Source organism: Lepidochelys kempii, chromosome 10, assembly GCF_965140285.1.
Source record: "Lepidochelys kempii isolate rLepKem1 chromosome 10, rLepKem1.hap1, whole genome shotgun sequence".
NCBI classification, from domain to species: Eukaryota; Metazoa; Chordata; order Testudines; family Cheloniidae; genus Lepidochelys; species Lepidochelys kempii.
In genome coordinates, this window is record NC_136389.1 from 7466558 (window position 1) to 7483086 (window position 16529).

At 53.6% G+C, this 16529-nt stretch overlaps 1 protein-coding gene across 1 annotated transcript in view; it reads right to left on the bottom strand.

Annotated features, from left to right (window-relative positions):
- Positions 1–16529, bottom strand: part of MYO15A (myosin XVA) — an 87971-nt gene that overhangs the window by 55540 nt on the left and 15902 nt on the right. Inside the window, exons 13-26 of the mRNA XM_078854471.1 lie at positions 16348–16461; positions 15847–16008; positions 14969–15082; positions 14314–14372; positions 12963–13086; positions 11217–11312; positions 10701–10832; positions 9003–9128; positions 8691–8768; positions 7033–7187; positions 6510–6555; positions 4539–4663; positions 4032–4149; positions 598–773 (exon numbers count right to left, since the gene is read on the bottom strand). Of these exons, the coding sequence (XP_078710597.1) occupies positions 598–773; positions 4032–4149; positions 4539–4663; positions 6510–6555; positions 7033–7187; positions 8691–8768; positions 9003–9128; positions 10701–10832; positions 11217–11312; positions 12963–13086; positions 14314–14372; positions 14969–15082; positions 15847–16008; positions 16348–16461 (1625 nt within the window). The remainder of the gene's footprint in view (positions 1–597; positions 774–4031; positions 4150–4538; positions 4664–6509; positions 6556–7032; positions 7188–8690; positions 8769–9002; positions 9129–10700; positions 10833–11216; positions 11313–12962; positions 13087–14313; positions 14373–14968; positions 15083–15846; positions 16009–16347; positions 16462–16529) is intronic.

Sequence of the window (16529 nt, forward strand, 5' to 3'; positions counted from 1 at the left end):
CCAGCTCCCCGTCCTCCCCTCCGCAACTTCTAGCTGGAATGGTTAGGGAGAGAACAGAGATTTTCAGCCCATCCTCCAATGACAGTCGGCAGCACGGCTCGCTTGCAGGTGCCCCGCTGGTTTGGACTCTACCCAAGGATTCTACATACATGTAACACGGAAGCTGGGGGCCCGAGCCAAACCCCACTGATGTTGATGGGAATCTTGCCAATGGCCTTTGGATCAGGTCCTTTGGGGGGCGGGGGTTGCCGTGGGGTGAAAGGTCGTGCCTGCTCCATAGGCCTTGACACCAGTGCAGTGGGGGCAGATTCTCCCCCCCTCTCCCCCCCCCGTGTTTCGAACATGTCTCTAATAGTCTATGCTCCGCCCATTGAAACGGTTTGGTTTTGCCTGGATCCCGCCTGATCCCAAAGCTCAGCGCAGGGCCACTCGAAACTCAGCCCAGGGGCGCCCCGAAGGGCTTGGGGCCTTGGTGTGGGCTTTGGTCCCCCAGTAGCTCGTCCCTGCGGCCCTTCCCAAGCAGGAGAGTGAGAGGCTGGCTGGGCCCCTGCGCGGCAGGGCAGAGCGGCACCCCGGCGGTGCCCCACCCCCCAGCACCTGGCCAGGTAGCCCCGGGACTGGCTTTGGAGGAGGATGATCTTGCGGCGCAGTGAGCGGAAGCGTCTCTTGATGAAGAAGGTGCGGGCACAACGCTGCAGGGTGAGCGCTGCCAGGTGCAGGGCACGGTCCCGCTTGCTCTCCAGCAGCTGGTACAGGTGTTCCTTCATGAACAGCTGGCAGCAGGGAGAGAGAGAAAAGGCATCAGCACCCACCCCTGCGGGGGGGCAGCTTCTGACCTGCTCACCCAACAGACACCAGCCAGGCTGGGGCCTGCTCCTGCTTCTGCCCCAGGCTCCAGCCGCTCCCACTGACCTCCATGGGACCTCTGCTCCCAGTGCCAGGGGCCTGGCCCAGCGCTTGTGGGAGGGAATGGAAAGACTCTTCTTGATTTCAGTGGGGTCTGGGGCAGGCTCTATGAGAAGTAGCAAAGTAGGGTTGGGAAGGGTTTGGCTTAAGCCTCTGCCCCGCGTGAGCTGCATGCAGATGGCCACAGGACATCTCATTATCCCACTCTGCTGAGGGCTGCACAGCAGGGCAACCCGAGTCCGGACGCCAAGGGGTTGATGGCTGTAAGGCAGGGCACCACAGTCGTGGCCCAGGGCATCCAAAGACGCAGGTGTTTGGGCCAGGGGGGGTGCTCGTCAGTTTCCATCCCGTGGCAGCTGGTGAGCGGGGCTGGTGAGGGAGGAGAGTGTGACCTAATGGACCCCCCCACCCATGATCCCAGCAAGCCCAGCTCCCTGGCTGTGCTTAGCTGAGGTCACCCAGCTAGGGTTCTCCTTGGCGCATCAAGGACTCCCCTCGCCTCCGAAAGCTTTGCCCACCAGTGACCCTCCCTGCGAGCGAGGAGAGCTGGTCATTGACGTGGCCCAGGCATGGGAGAGAGGGTGCAACCCCAGCCACGAGCATCCCCTGCAGCAGCTTGGGGGCCCAAGCTCTGACCCCCACCTCATGTAATCAGGGCTCCAGGGGGCCAGTTTGGCAGCAGGATTTTCAGGGCTGTATCAGGCCAAGAGTACCGTCACCATGCAGGACGGCAGCCATGCCCACTTCCAGCCAGTGTCCCTTTAATGCCAGCTGTAATCACTCTCGCTATGACAACGTCTGTTTCCAACTCCCAACAGGTCTGGCTATCAAAGAGGCCGTGGGCACTACGGTGAAGGGCACGTCTGAATTTTCCCATCGTGATCAGAGCCGACAGAGCATCACATGCCAATGTTACGGGCCCTAGCACCAGTCGGGGATAAACCACCAGGCCCAGCAGGCAGAGTGTTTCTAGGGGACTAGATCATGCTTTGGGCAGTGCTCTATGACATGGGGACAAAGATCCAGGGACTAAATCCCCAGAGACATGCAGACACTCTAAAAAAAAGCACTGCACACAACAGACCCCTGCAGTCTCTGGGCTTTGACATCGGCTCAGCCATAGCAAATGGCTCCCACAGGAAACCCACCTGAAACAGGGGAATGTCTGGGGATTCCCTGACCACCGTGGGGGCAGCAGAGACCATAACTCCCCCACCTCACCCCGGCCCAGCGCTGGAGACGGCAGAAGATTTGGTCTGTGTAATGTCTGAATGATCTGGGGAGCGGGGAGCCCGCTGCTTTGTTCAGCTCACAGCACAATGGGGCCCTGAGGCCCACTGAGCCCTCTGGCTGCTTCCAAAAGACAAGGAATAATGAACGCCTGCAATGACCGCTCACTCGCGGTGCCTCCAGCTCACGCCGTTTCCACACAAGGATTTCGGCCAGGACTGGAGCATGTCTGGCGATGACATGAGATGCTCCCACTCTCTTGCCAATTTCAGCCCTGCCTGGGGTGGGGGGACATCCCCTGATTGGCTGCCTTCCCCACTGCCCTGCCTCCTGGGGATGGGCAGCCAATCACAGCCCCCACAGATGCAGGCAGAACTCCCCCTTTGCTCTGGCCCATGAGCCAAGAGGAGTTTTTGGGTAGGGATGAGCTGCTGGGTTCTTTTCACTTCCTCCTGCCCCTCCCTCCTGTGAGCACGGGCTCAGTTTGCTCCCTGCTCTTCCCCCCTGTCCCTCTCAATCCTTGCTACACCAAGGCTGGTAAGCAGGGCAGTGAGGAGTCCCTGCAACTGCAAATGAGGCTGTGGGTTGTGGGGGTAAAGCTGATGTGGGGCTGGGGGAGGGACAGATAATTCATTAATTAGAATTTGGGGGGTGGAGAGAAGCTGAAAGCTCTGCACCATCAAGCAACAGCAAGAGCTTCTGCAGCAAGGCCAGAACCATCTTATTGGCTACACTAATTGTCCCACACACCCCTGTGGGGGGAGTGTGGGGGGGCAGCAGGAGATCACACAGTAACTGCCCCACACGCACCTTGGCAGGACAGGGGGCGATTACACACTATAACTGCCCTACACACATGGGGAATTCAAAAATCAAAGCCAAATCAAAAACATAATATATTTTTAAAATCTCATAATACTGGGGCCAATCACATGATAGTTGGGGGTCTGATTCATGATTTTTGAACTTCTGGGGTTGGCGATACTGACTTCTGGAGTGGTTCAGCACCCTTCTTCCAGGAGGCCTTTGGCAGGCATGAACTGATGGGATTCATACAAACAAGTGTTGCACAATCTGGGCTTGATTATTATTATAATTAGCATTATTATTATTTGTATGGTGGTAGCATGCAGGAGCTCCAGTCAGAGACCAAGACCCCACTGTACCAACACAGAACCATACACAGCCCCTGCCCCAAAGAGCTTTCAATCTAAGCCAAAGACTCAAGACAACAGATGGACACAGACAGACAGACAGGGCAGCCCCAGGAAATAATGGTAGGGTTAGGATTTAATTTTCCTATATCGTGCACGTGTGAAAAGTGCGTGTGCAATGGTGTGCACGGAGTCGCCACGATTGCACATGCGAGCAGGTAAGCGTTCATGCAGAGAACCCACTCTGCACACCAGGGGCCACTCGTGAGTGCCGTTACTTGATTCACAAGTGCAGTTCCACGTGCAAGCTGGGCACGCCGTTCCGTGGGCATGGCTGCACGTGCACGCTGCGTGGGCACAACTGAAAATGTGACCTCAGGCCCATCGTTATGGTTTGGGATTCCGCTCTGTTTGCAGACGTTGATCCAGTCTCCCTAACAGTCCACAAACCTTGACAAATGTTGCCCGGCCGCCCAGGCCCTTCTCTGCCCTCCCTGGAGCGGCTGGTTCATGCAGGGGAACCTCCAGAGGTAGCTTCCCCTGCCAGTCCCTGCAAACAAATCCTGTGGCCCACAGGATACAAATGGTGCAGGGTTTCCCCAGGCTGAGACATCATCCAGCCAGCCATAAGCCCTCACCATAGGCAGAATCCATACAGCATCTTGCCCTTGATTTCCCTTCCCCTGTCCAGGCTACGCAGAGATTCTTGGCCATGGTCAAAGGGGAAGGCAACAACCGTACCTTGCTGACTCCAATGCAGTACATGGTGGGACTCACAGCACACAGCTTCTTCAGCACCTCTACACAGCTCACGCCATCTGGGGTGATGCCAGGCCGGATATCTAAGAGGCACCTGTACCTGTAGGGCCCCGGGAGCACAGTTAAGGCATGAGATCCAGACTCAAGTCAAGTCAAACCCTCTTGAGTAATTCCACCCACATCAGAGCCAAGAACGGGGCCCAGAACAGAAATTCGGGAGACACGATCCCCAGTACTCATTTAAATTAGAGAGGGAAGAGACCTGATAGGAGCCGCCTGTGGGGGGCGGTACTGGATTGCTCCCTACAGTGTGTTCCCCCTGTGTGGGGGACCAGCCCCTTTACAACTGATTCGAGTGATGAGGAATCTACCTTGCCCTCCCTCCCTACCACTCCCACTGTCTGCTCGAGCTCCCTCTTGGGAAATGCCCCTTCCCACTCCCATCCCAAAGCTTCTCAGTCTGGAATCCGCAACTCCAGGCAGCAGCACCTGTCGATGAAGATCTGGAAGGGGATGCGAACCGGGAAGCCCTCTTTGCGGATACGGATGGTCTCTAGGATTCCAGAGTACCGGAGCTGGCTGCTGACAATGTCTGCCTCGAAGACAGCTGGCTCCTGAGCAAAAGGAAAGGTGGGAGGGGGGTCGTTACAGCCTGGCTTTAATTGCCCGTTCGAGCCAAGTGAAGCAAGAGTGAGGAAGACAGGGCTGGTGGCTGTGTAGGGGCAATGCAGCATCCTCGGCCTTGGAGCTTCGATTCAGCCAAGCACTCAGACACATGCTCAAGTTCAGGCCACTGACTTCAGTGGGACCTAAAGCTCCACATTTACTTAAGAGCTTTGCTGAATCGGGGTCTAGGTGCGGGGAGTGTCACTGGTTCGGGAGAGCTCTGGGGGAGAAGAGAGAGGAAGAAATGGAGAAGGCGGCAATGAGGAGGAGGAATCTCTTGCATATGAGACAGCATGGCTAAAGCATCGCATTTCCTGATGTTACTGAAATGCTTTTGTGCAGTTCATCTGCTTGCAAACCTCCTGCTACCGGCAACTAAAGCCTGATCTCCAAGGGGATTCTCCTCTCTGGACAGAGCTTTTTCACCCCACTCTTTGTGATAAAGTGTCAAGCAGCATGTTTGCAAAGAGCTTATATCTGCTCGGTTGTGACAAATGCTATTCCAGGAATAAAGTGGTTGCTGTCTCCCAGGCCGGATGTGTCTTAAGTGGCCGAATGCGCAGTCTGTGTGGTGATAGTAAGGCTTATAGCAGTGATTCTCAAACTTTTGTACTGGTGACCCCTTTCACATAGCAAGCCTCTGAGTGCGACCCCCCCTTATAAATTAAAAACAGTTTTTTTATATACTTAACACCATTATAAATGCTGGAGGTAAAGCGGGGTTTGAGGTGGAGGCTAACAGCTCACAACCCCCCATGTAATAACCTCACGACCCCCTGAGGGGTCCCGACCCCCAGTTTGAGAACCCCTGGCTTATAGTCTCTCACAGTTTCAGCCTCTAGAGGGCGATGTGATCACACACACTTAAGCAGGCCTGAGATTCCACCCAGCCGAGGATAGTTGGGACACATATTGCGTGAGGCCAGAGACAGACATCAGTGCAGTGCGTTATTGTCTCTCTGGCCCAGCAGCTGGTTCTTCTCTCAAAGGAAGCTGGGAGGGTAACCAGGAAAGGGAGTGGGTAAAAAGCAGGAGGTGTGTTTGCTCGAGAGCAAACAAGCCGAGACAATGGGTGAGGTCCAGTCTCGGTGCATTGTCTCCCTTTGTTCAATGAGGCAGCTGCAGGCCAGACATCTCACCAAACAGCCTTTAGAGCGATAGGATCCAGGCTGGGGAACAGTGTGAAGCCATAACTGGAGACTTGCCCGGTGCACTGCAGGCCGCATGGCACAGAACTGAAAGGCACTGGGCTACCAGCAGCCCCCTCCCTTTACAGCACCCACTGTGACCCCAGCCAGGGTTGGGCACACTTATCACAGTGCCCATATAGGACACCCATGCCTTACTCCCTATGCTAAGAAGAAGCCAGATCTAGTGAGTAATGCCCAGGGTTGAGAATCAGGAACTGCAGCTTCCATTCCTGGCCCCGCCACCGGCTCACAGGGTGGCCTTGGGCATGTCACTTTGGCCCCCGTTTTTAAAAGTGGGCTCCCTTTGTGGGTGCCTTGGTAAGACGTGATGTTCAGAGGTGCTGCTGGGCACCCACAGCTCCAGCTGACGTCAGGGGCACAGCCATTGCTCAGCACAGGTACAAGACCTCTTGGGACACCTAGCCCCTCTCCATACAGCCCATTCCCCAGCCCACCATTTCCATTGTGCCCAGGACTAATAGAAACAGGGAGAGAAGGGGGAACTCCCCTCCGGGGTTATGTCAATGAGACATACCCTTGGCACTGCTAACCCTGCATCCGGCCTCCCCACCACCACCCCACCAGCCGCATGGCGTGTTCTTACCTTCTTGTTGTTGGGTTTGAGGCAGCGGACGAAGAACGGGTTGCACCTGAATCGGAGAGAGAGACAGGATTATCCGCTGGGGGAGCCGAGACCAAGGAACCCACAAGCTTGTAGGCCACAGGGCTTCCCAGGGAGTGCTGGGAGGTCTCTGCTGCACACGGTGACCGTGAAACCAAGCCGAGTACTGACCAGCTGTCTTCACCACAGAGCATTCCAGGCACGTCAGCCACGCCGGCAGGGACTTTCCAAGGCACCTAACTCCCCTGGGCCCCGTGAGAGTCCTAGCTTCTGGCTCTGGAGACCAGTGTATTGCAACTATGTTGTTACAATGTCCTGGAAAGATCCCTTCCCTCCATGTTCCAGACCAGGACTCTGCGGGACGACTCTCTGGGCCGGTCTATACCCCACTCCGGAATGTGGAATGATGAGGAGCTGCCAGATCTTTCCCACCAGCCCATTTCCTCCCCACTCTGAATAGGCACTTTTCTGAATCCCTGTTTCTTTAAGCTCTCTGCTCACTCACCTCTCCATCTTCTCCACCAGGTCCAGGAGTGACTGCTGGAACTTAGCTGCCACCGTAGGTGCTTTATACCGCCGGGTGACGGTGCTGTTCTTCCCCATCATGGTCCTCTGCTGGGCCACCAACTGGGCATGGCCGAAGAAGAGGTTGGCCACCACCTTGGAAGGGAGGGGCACAGTTAAAAAGCAGGAAGGAATAAGGCTCTGTTGAGATGTCTTCTGTAGTGTTGCCTAGTGGATAAAGCACTAGATTGGGATTCAGGAGACCTGGTTCTATTCCCAGCTCTGCCAATGCCTGCTGGGTGACCCCAGGCAAGTCACTGCCCCATTCTGGGCCTCAGTTTCCCCATCTGTACAATGGGCGTAATGATACTGACCTCCTCTGTGAAGCTCTTTGAGATTTACCGATGATAAGAGTTAGGGATTATTATTGTTCGTTATGTGCACAGTGTATCCTCAGAGGGTTCAAAACTTAAAGCACAGGAATGGGAGTCAGGACTCTTGGGTTCTTTTCCCAGCCCTGTCACTGACTTACTGTGTGATCCTGGGAAAGTCACCTCCCTGCTCTGTGCCTCCATTTCCCCACCTACAAAATGGGATCACCCGTACTGTGTCCTCATGGAATGCTGGGAAGCTTATCTGGTTTTTGTCACGCGATCTGTCTGAGATACTCAGACCAAAGGCGCTAGGGAAGAGCAAAGTGCTATCGGCCGAGTTAGCTGGAGTGAGACAGGGCAAGTAAATCGGGAATGAGTGGAGTTCAGTGGCTGTCAAAGTGCTTGCCTCTAGCATCTGCATGTGAGTATTCTCCAAAATCCTGGAGTGGCCTTGTCTGTTACACCCCGCCCAGGAGCGCCTTCTTGGGGGAAGGCGGTACATTTACAAACCACGCTGGCCAACTTGCCAGGTGGATTAACAAGAGCCCGTAAGGTTGGCAGGTGTCTCCGTGTTCTGGGTTACCCACAGACCTCTCTAGTTCCAATTCCACTCACATCCAAGAAGCTTCTTGAATGGACTTCAGCGGCTGGACAAATCCCTGGGAAACCTATGAGAGGGACCGATCCTGCCCCAAGCCCCGGGGAAGAAGGAGGTGACATCAGAGGCCTTCTCTAGTTCCGATTTCCATGATTCTGCCACGGTAGCCAGGATTCACATTGTTCGGCAGAGAGCAAGCAGACGGGCTGCTCTTTAGAGGCAAATAACAGATAGTGCCCAGAGGCATGACAGCGTTCCAAGGGGGGAAATCACATGGCAGCCCTGTGAACACTGGAGGAGCTAATTATGTTCACTGTGGCCACTGCTCTGAGTGGGAAAGGGAGTCTCATGAGTGGCAGCACATGTAACAATCACACCTAGCTCTGATCATCTGTAGACCTCGACGCACTTTACAGAGGAGGTCAGTATCATCTGGGGACGCTGAGGTCCAGAGAGAAGTCTATTCCCAATAAGCCAGAGATAGAGCTGGGACTAGAATCCTGGTCTCCTGACTCCAGTCCACCGCTCTGTCTAATAGGCAACACTGACTCTTATAGAAAATGCAATCCTGCTGTACCATACCATCAGGCAACCCCCAGATCCATCACCAGCGCCCTCCCTGCCACTCTCCCTGCCAGCGCCGCCAGCAATGGCAGCAAAGAGTCAGAGGCCAGCGTGAGCCCTTACTTTGGTTTTGCTGTTGACAAAAAGGTCCAGCACGTCCTGGCGAACTTGATCATAGTTTTTATCCAGGAACTTGTGCACCTGGAAAAATAAACAGATCCCTCCCCAGTTACTCAAACCCATTGGGTATGACATGGAAGATCTAGAAATTAAGGGCCAGATTCTCTGCTGGGGTATGCCAGCAGAGCACCTCTGGAGTTGTGATTTACACCAGCTGAGGATCTAGCACTCGCGGCACAGCTGTGGGAAAGAGAGCCAGACTGGCAGCTACAGAGCACTGCTCCTACTCTGAATCCCAATTCTCCAGCCACTCACCTGGTAGGTTACTTTGCCAGCATAGTGTTTGATGGTGAACTCTGGGAGAGGCATCTTTGGTTTGGAGTATAATGCGTTGGAGCCATGGTGGTAATGACACTTCTGGAGGAAAGTATGGTCTGTGGCCTGGAAGTAGGAATAGGGGTGCATGGGGTTAAGTAGGCAACCTGACTGCCTGCAGGCTACAGCCACAAGCATGCAGCCTCACTGTTCTAGCCAGCCTTTATCACTATTTAACCAGCCCCTGTGGACTGCTCTGCATCAGCAGTCAGCCAGATCGAGGGCTGGGTGATTACATGAGCATTGGTAACACTGGGAGCCATTCATATGAACTTAGGAGTGGAAAAAATTTTCATGCTTCAGGGCATGTAAACTGATAACCTGAAGGGTCAGAAAGGAACTTCTGATATCTCCCCTCACCATCACCATGTTCAGCATTGGCCTATAGGTGGGGAGTATTACATCACAGGGAGCACTTGGCAGAGCTGGCCAAACATTTGGAATGAAACCTGAAAGCAGGTAAAACTCACCTGGATTTGGGGCAACAAGCTGGAAGGAGCACTGACGAATGGCTAGAGCACAGAACTCTGAGTCAGACAGTCGTGTTTGGGGGATCTGTTCCCAGGTCTGCCACTGACTCACTGTGTAACCTCAGGCAAGTCACCTCACTGCTACACGTCTCAGTGTCCCCTCCTTCTTAGGGGGCTTGGGAGGCGTCGTTTATTAACATCTGTAAATGCTCTTTGAGATCCCTGGCTAGAAGCCACTGTAGACAATCTACGGCCACCTGGAACTTCCTGAACCTCTCCATGCTGCACAGGTGTCCCCACGACCACTCACAACTCCACAGCAACACAGCCGCTGAACTGTAGACCTTCCTGCTCAAAGGGTATGTCCACATTGGAGCTAGAGTGTGATTTCTTGAGTAGATATACCATTCACAGTGTAGCCACAGCTGGATGGGCGATGGGAGAGACTAGCTGCTCCGGGTACATTCCTAGCGTTTCAGACAGGAGTGTACTCGGGAAGGTTAACCTGTCCCACCCCCCATGTGGCCGCAGCTATTTTTAGCATGCCAGCTCTGTCAGAGCTAGCGCAGGTATGGCTGCCGGAGTGGGAGATTACATCTCCAGCTTCAGTATGGACACAGCCTGAAAGCCAGGCCCTCCTAACACGCGAGCTAAAGGAGAATCTCATCCAGCAGCATAGGGCCTGTGACACACAGTTGTGCAACTCTGATTCCATCCAGTAGGGGGCCCTGGTGTGCCCACATCCACCCACGGTGAGGAAAGAATTCCTGTTTCATGGCAGTTTTGCTCCAATCCTGCCCTTGCTCCAGTTTATTTGCCCTGGTTGGCCACCTCCATCCCTGGTGGGGGGACAGTGGGATTGCACCTTTGCAAGCAGCAGCTCTGAATTTGAACCAATGTCTTTAGCGTGACCATAGGATGCCTCCAGGATCCCTATCTAAAGCTTACGTACACAAGGATCAGAGTATATAAATAAGGCTGTCTGCCTTTACAGAGATCAAGGCATGGGAATGAACCCAGGGACTGGCGGATCAGCCCCATTACCACGGCATCTGCAGGAGCTAATGGCACTCGCCTCTCTGGTTAGCTCGCCGTGATCACTTTTAAAAATGAACCGCATTTTTCCAATAAGCCGCGGGCAGTGCTAAGCCCTCTGCAGCGCCACTACCTGTGGGAAGGAGCTCTGGTCATCCAGGATCCTCAGAATCCCGTGTGGCTTTTGAGCAATGAGATCGATGCAGGGCTGATTGTCGCTGAAGGTGATTTCTTTCCACTCTATCTGTTCCCGGACGTACTCCTCCTGCAGGAAGCGCATGCAAGTAGGTCACGGGGTAGCAAAAGGCCGCAGTGATTCAGGCTTAGTCAGCCGGCTTATAGGTCTTTATTACGATTATTTGGCCTTGACATAGTTCTTACTAGGCCGACCTTTTCCAGAAGAACACCCATTATCCAGGGGGCACGGGGATCAACCAAAGGCCTTCAAAGAATGAGGGGTTTCAAATAATCCTGGAGCCTGCCCTGCAGGCTTTGAAGTAAGCTCTGGGGACTAGGAATGGTAGCACCCAGTGTAGCTTTCCCCGAGGTGTTATAAAGGGGGGCCGGACTGTTCTCTCACTTGCAGGTTTGGCAGGTAGCAGGAACAGGCCAGGCGCTGCCTCGATTCCACCCAGCTTCCCCAGCTCACCTGCTCCTCCTTAAAGACGATCTTGTTGAAGAAGAATTGCAGATATTCGTTTGCATAATTGATACATAGCTGCTCGAAGCTGTTAAAGCTGAGGTCCTGTGGAAAATACACACCCATGTAAAGCATGCCTGGAAGCAGGCGCAGCAGGGCTAAGGGATAGTGAGTGAGCACAGCAGACTTTTACCCCTGTACTTAGAAGTTTAATCCTGGCTTTTCTCCAAACTGCAAATGCATTTGCTGGGCCGCAGCCTCGCTCCCATCGGTGCTCATCACAGAAGGACCATGTAAAATGGCAACATTGGTCACAACTGGCTGCATCTCTCGAGGAGAGGCTCAGGACTGGAATAGCAAGGGGTGCTGCAGGTCAGGGTTTGAGGGGCTGTGGGACGAGCAGCGGTGGAGGCCCCATGAGGGGGAGAGAGGGGGATCAGGACTGAGATGCACTGGTACAGCCGGACTGGAACAGCAGATAATGATACACAGCGAGACTAAGCCACATTGGCAGAGCTGTGAGATGGCCCACGGCTGGCATAGGAAAGAATTGGATTGCACAGGTAGGGGATACGGACCTAGATAGTCTGATCCCGCCTGGCACCTCCTGTGTTCTTATGCATAGGAAGTTCGGGGCGGGGGGTGGAGGAGGAGTTGTTGGGGGACGGGAACAGGGGCTCAGGAACAGACAGATCTAGAGATCAGGGTGGGCTGGGGTGGTGGGTGAGGATCAGCAGAGCTTGGGCGGTGAGGTCAAGACTGGAACACACACAAACACCCCCGATTCTGGAGACACCAGTGCCTGGGGCCTGACAAACCATTCAGGGGGATTTGCTCTGCTGAGGAAGGGAAAAAACTGAAAGTGGCACTTTGGCCCTGGACCTTAGTGAACATCCTGCCCCAGGTGGCAAAACCATCCAAGTCTCCAAACCATTCCCGGATTCTCTGCCGCTGGCATGTTTACAGGACAACGAGGCATATGTCACCCAGGCCCGTACTGGATTACAACCCATGAGGACGGAACCAGACGCATGTTAAACACATCCACCGTTTCACAGTAAGATGACTGACAGGCCAGATCCTTGGCTGGTGTATGTTAGCGTCGCTCTGTTGACCCAACAGAGCAGCAATGATTTACACCAGTTGCGGATCTGGCCCTGAGTTGGGACTATTTTGAGTGCACGGCTGCAAAGTGCAAAGCATGCAGGGAAATGCTGGCCAGGCTCCATAGAGGGGGAAGGGGGAGCCCAGGCCATTGATAACTCTCTCCACAGATGTTATTAGAAAATTGGTGAGTGAAACGCCCTGGTCGCTAGCCCATGGGGACTGAAAGTGGGAGGGTTTGCAGCAGCATCAGAAAGCAGGAGGGTGAATCTCAGGTCCCGGATGGGATTCCTGTGAATCCTCGCGGGGAGTTGGAGGCAGGAGAATTTAATGTATGGTGTGATCATTTCCAATCACAATGTCTTTTGTTTCTGTCCCACGGTCCCAGTAAGTCACGCTGTGTTTCCTAGTAGGTCACACTGGTGCCAGTATGAGATGGTAACACATTTGTCCCACCAGGGCTTTCGGTGTCATCTGCTGAGCTCACGAGGAGCTGGATTCAGGCCTGGCCTGAGACCCGCGTTGCCTTCAGCGGGAGATGCCCATACACACACTAAGGCTACACTTAGTCCCACGTTATTATTCTCCTGATATGCTATAGGGACATCAGGGATGGGCCAACATCTCACATGCAGCCTCTGCCTTGCTCACCTCGAACCCATAGATATCCAGAATAGCTATGGAAAGAGCCTCCTTTTTAGGGTAGACCAGCTTGTTAACCCTGTCCGTGAGCCAGCTGAAGAGCAGGGAGTACAGGATCTTGGCAATAGCATCTCTGAGAAAAGGATGAGACAAGCACAGCTGTTGGGATACAGAGGAACATGTGGAAAGGGCTGCCAGACAGAGACCCAGTTGCTTTGGGAGACTGGTAGCGCTCCCTCCCACCACCACCCCAGTCCCTCTGTCCCAGTCTGCCCTGGGCATGACCCAACTAAAATCTGCCAGCCTCTCAGTAGCATTTTGAGTTACGTGCATCAATAAAATGATCAAAATAGTCAGTGCATAGTGGAAAGTGACCAGATGGCCAGACCCAAAACCATAGGATGTCTATTTCCACCTGGAGGCACTGTAAAATTCTTCAGGCCAGATCCTCAGTGGGTGTGAATGGCCACAGCTTCACTGAAGCCAAGAGAGCGACCCTGATTTACACAAGCTGAGGATCTGGCCCTCCCTGATGAGTGGGTAACACACGATCCATTTTTCCCATCGTCCTAGAAAAAAGAGGGCACGTCAATTGTCTGCCTGGGCTGGTAAATCTCCAGGGCAATTTTGCAAGGCTGAAAAAATATAGCACAGGTAAAACCAGGTTGTGCTCTGGGGAGTTTCTAACAGAAGAGTGGGTCCTGGGCAGAACAAAGAGCCTCAAAATGCCCTCAGTTCTGAGACACACGTTGAAAACACGATCTCAGCATTCTCCGGGTTTTTGTCAGTCACAAGGGGGAAGGTTTCCTGCCTTTGCACCGGTTAGCCACGGGGTCGGATGGCATGGGAAGAAGTAGGACTTTTGACATGTCTTACAACAGGGAAGGGAAAGGAAGGATAACAACGGATAGAGAGGAAGGAAAACCTAGTGGTAAGGGCGCTAGCCTGAACTTGGGACACCTGGGTTCAATTCCCTGCTCTGCCACGGGTGCCCTGTACAACCTTGAGCAAGTCACTTAGTCTCTCTGTGGCTCCATGTCCCATCTATTAAATGGGGACTATAGCCATGCCCTACCTGACAGGTAAAGATTGCTAAGTGCTCAGCTACTGTGGCGGGGGAGGGGGGTATAAGTAGATAGGGAAGGGACAAAGTAGATTGGTCTGCTGAATCCCACCTAAAGCAGGACAGCTGGACTTGCCTGCCACCCTGTCCACAGCATCTGGCTGTGTTTATTACATGTTTTGATAAGATGCCACTGCCTGCCAGCCTTTCCTCATTTTGAATCCCTCAGTCCCCATGTGTGGCATGCTAACAAGCCAGAGACAGATCCCGGCATCTCCTAACAAAGAATCCCTTTACCTGGCATCAACGGCACTTTCTACAGTGAGGGGGGTGAAAATCTTCTCCCTCAGCGTTTCCTGTTGAGAAGGGCAAAAACAAACAAACAAACAGGTGAAATCCCCTTTAAAGACAGTGTGGCCAACACGGGGCCACCATCCCCTCTTAATGCAGATGTGCAGCCCACGGGAGACTACAAGCCCCAGCATGCACTGCTCCATTCTGAACTGGGCAGATGGAGAGCAGGAGAAGAGGGATGAGATGAAACCCGGCGAAGGAAAATTCAGAGAAAGCTTCACAGTCAGTGAGGCCTATTAGAGGGCGGGACAGTTGTCCACAGGGAGCATCTCTTGAGTCCTTCAGAAATGGATGGGACAAAGGTCTGGCCACTGTCCATTGGTGGGAGACGCCAAGACACACCTAGATGTTGTATAAATGGAGAGAGAGATGAGGGGGGCAGAGGACTCCACAGGGATGTTCCACAAACATGAAAAGCAAAGCAGCGGTTCCCAGCTGGCAGATCAGATACTGAAAATACACCGGTCCCCTGCGGGGCAATGAAGTGAGCAGGGTCTCAGAGCAGAGACTGTCTTCACTGCCGTCTACCTCCCCCATTCATCCCTCTAGCCACAGCACCTGCCCGTCCAACCAGCCGTCTCGAATCCGCGGGCCTTACCGTCACTTTGAACGTGATGGCCTTCTGCAGCCCCTCTGGCGAGATCTGGAGCAGCTCGGCTACTGCACGGATCTCTCTCGCGCTCACCACTGACGCGACCTCCTGGCAGTCTGTCTGCGAAAGGCAAAGACAACCCATTGGCAGGCAACTTCCCAGCGTCCAGCACAGCTGGTACCCAGGGACAACCTAGGGGACCTCATACTGAAGGCCTTGTCCATCTCTGATTATGAATATAGGCCCTGATACTGAGCTGGAGTAAATCAGTGTAGTTCCATTGACCTGGTGTTCATAGAAGCACTGACTTCACTTGGGCTACGCTGATTTACTCTAGCGGAGGATCTGGCCCATTGTCAACATTATTGTGTAGCGCTGGAGGAAGAATCAGAATGTCCCTCCTGTGGGAAAGGCTGATATTCTGACGTTGGTTTTTGTCCCAGATGGATCCAAAATGTTGAAATCTCAATTGGCTTTGAAGAATGGCAAGTTCAGAGAAGTGTTGATTTGAAACATCAAAACGTTTTGTGTCTGCTGGTTCGACGTGGAACTGCCAAAGCTGCTGTAGGCCTTCCTGGGCATTGTAGTTCGGGTGCCCCATGGTGCCAGGATCCCCTGTGGGCCAGGGATTTTTTCTGGATGCAGATTCCACAAAACGGAGAGAAGCTAAAATCTTGGGTTCAATTTTCTTTTGAGAGCTTCCTCCCTGCACAGGGGCTTAGGGTCTGGTCCAGATTCCATAGAAGCCAAACCAGAGTCTTTGCATTAGCTCCAACAGACATGGGATCAAAGCCCTAGTTTGCAGCATGCGTCTAAAGTCCTTGCTACCAGTATCTCTTTGCGCCCTGGGTCCCCTTCCCATCTCCCCCCTGGGAGCCGATTACCTCGTATTTTTCAAAGTAGACGTTCCCCAGGTGGAGGATGGAAGACAGAATTCGGAAGATGCTGTTCTGGTCCTCGGTGCTGAAGTTCAGGATCTCCATGGTGCTGAGCAACCTCCGGAAATCCTCAGCATCACTCTTGCCAGGAATCTCGCAGTTACCTCCCTGCAAAGGTCCCAATCAGAGCATATCTGTGGAACATGCAATCTGAGGCCCAGGAATTAGCCACGACAGGGGACGCAAATTTACGGGGAGTGGGGATTTACCAATCTGGGGAGCGAAGCAACCTGAATGTCACAAGGACCTGGGCGCTGTCACAGCTGCAGAAAGAATTGGAATTGCAGGTTGTCAGCTGTTTGAGGCGGGGCTGCGTCTGCCTGTTTGTACAGGGCCTTGGACAATGGGTCCCAGATCCTGAGTGGGGCTTTTGGGTGCTGCACCAGTAGAAATAATAAATTAAGTGGGCCTGATTGCTGAGCTCATGGGCGGATGTGGGCCCCATACCTGGTTCAGGTAATAGTAGGTTTCTGCATCTTGAAGGCAGAATTGCTGCTTCTGCTGAGCGGGAAGGCCAGCCAGCATCTCATAGAATATGTGATAGTTCCTTTCGTCGTTGGCCTATGAAACAAGAGGGACGAGACTAAGGAAACATCATGACATGGTGATGGCAGCGGGGGGTGGCACAA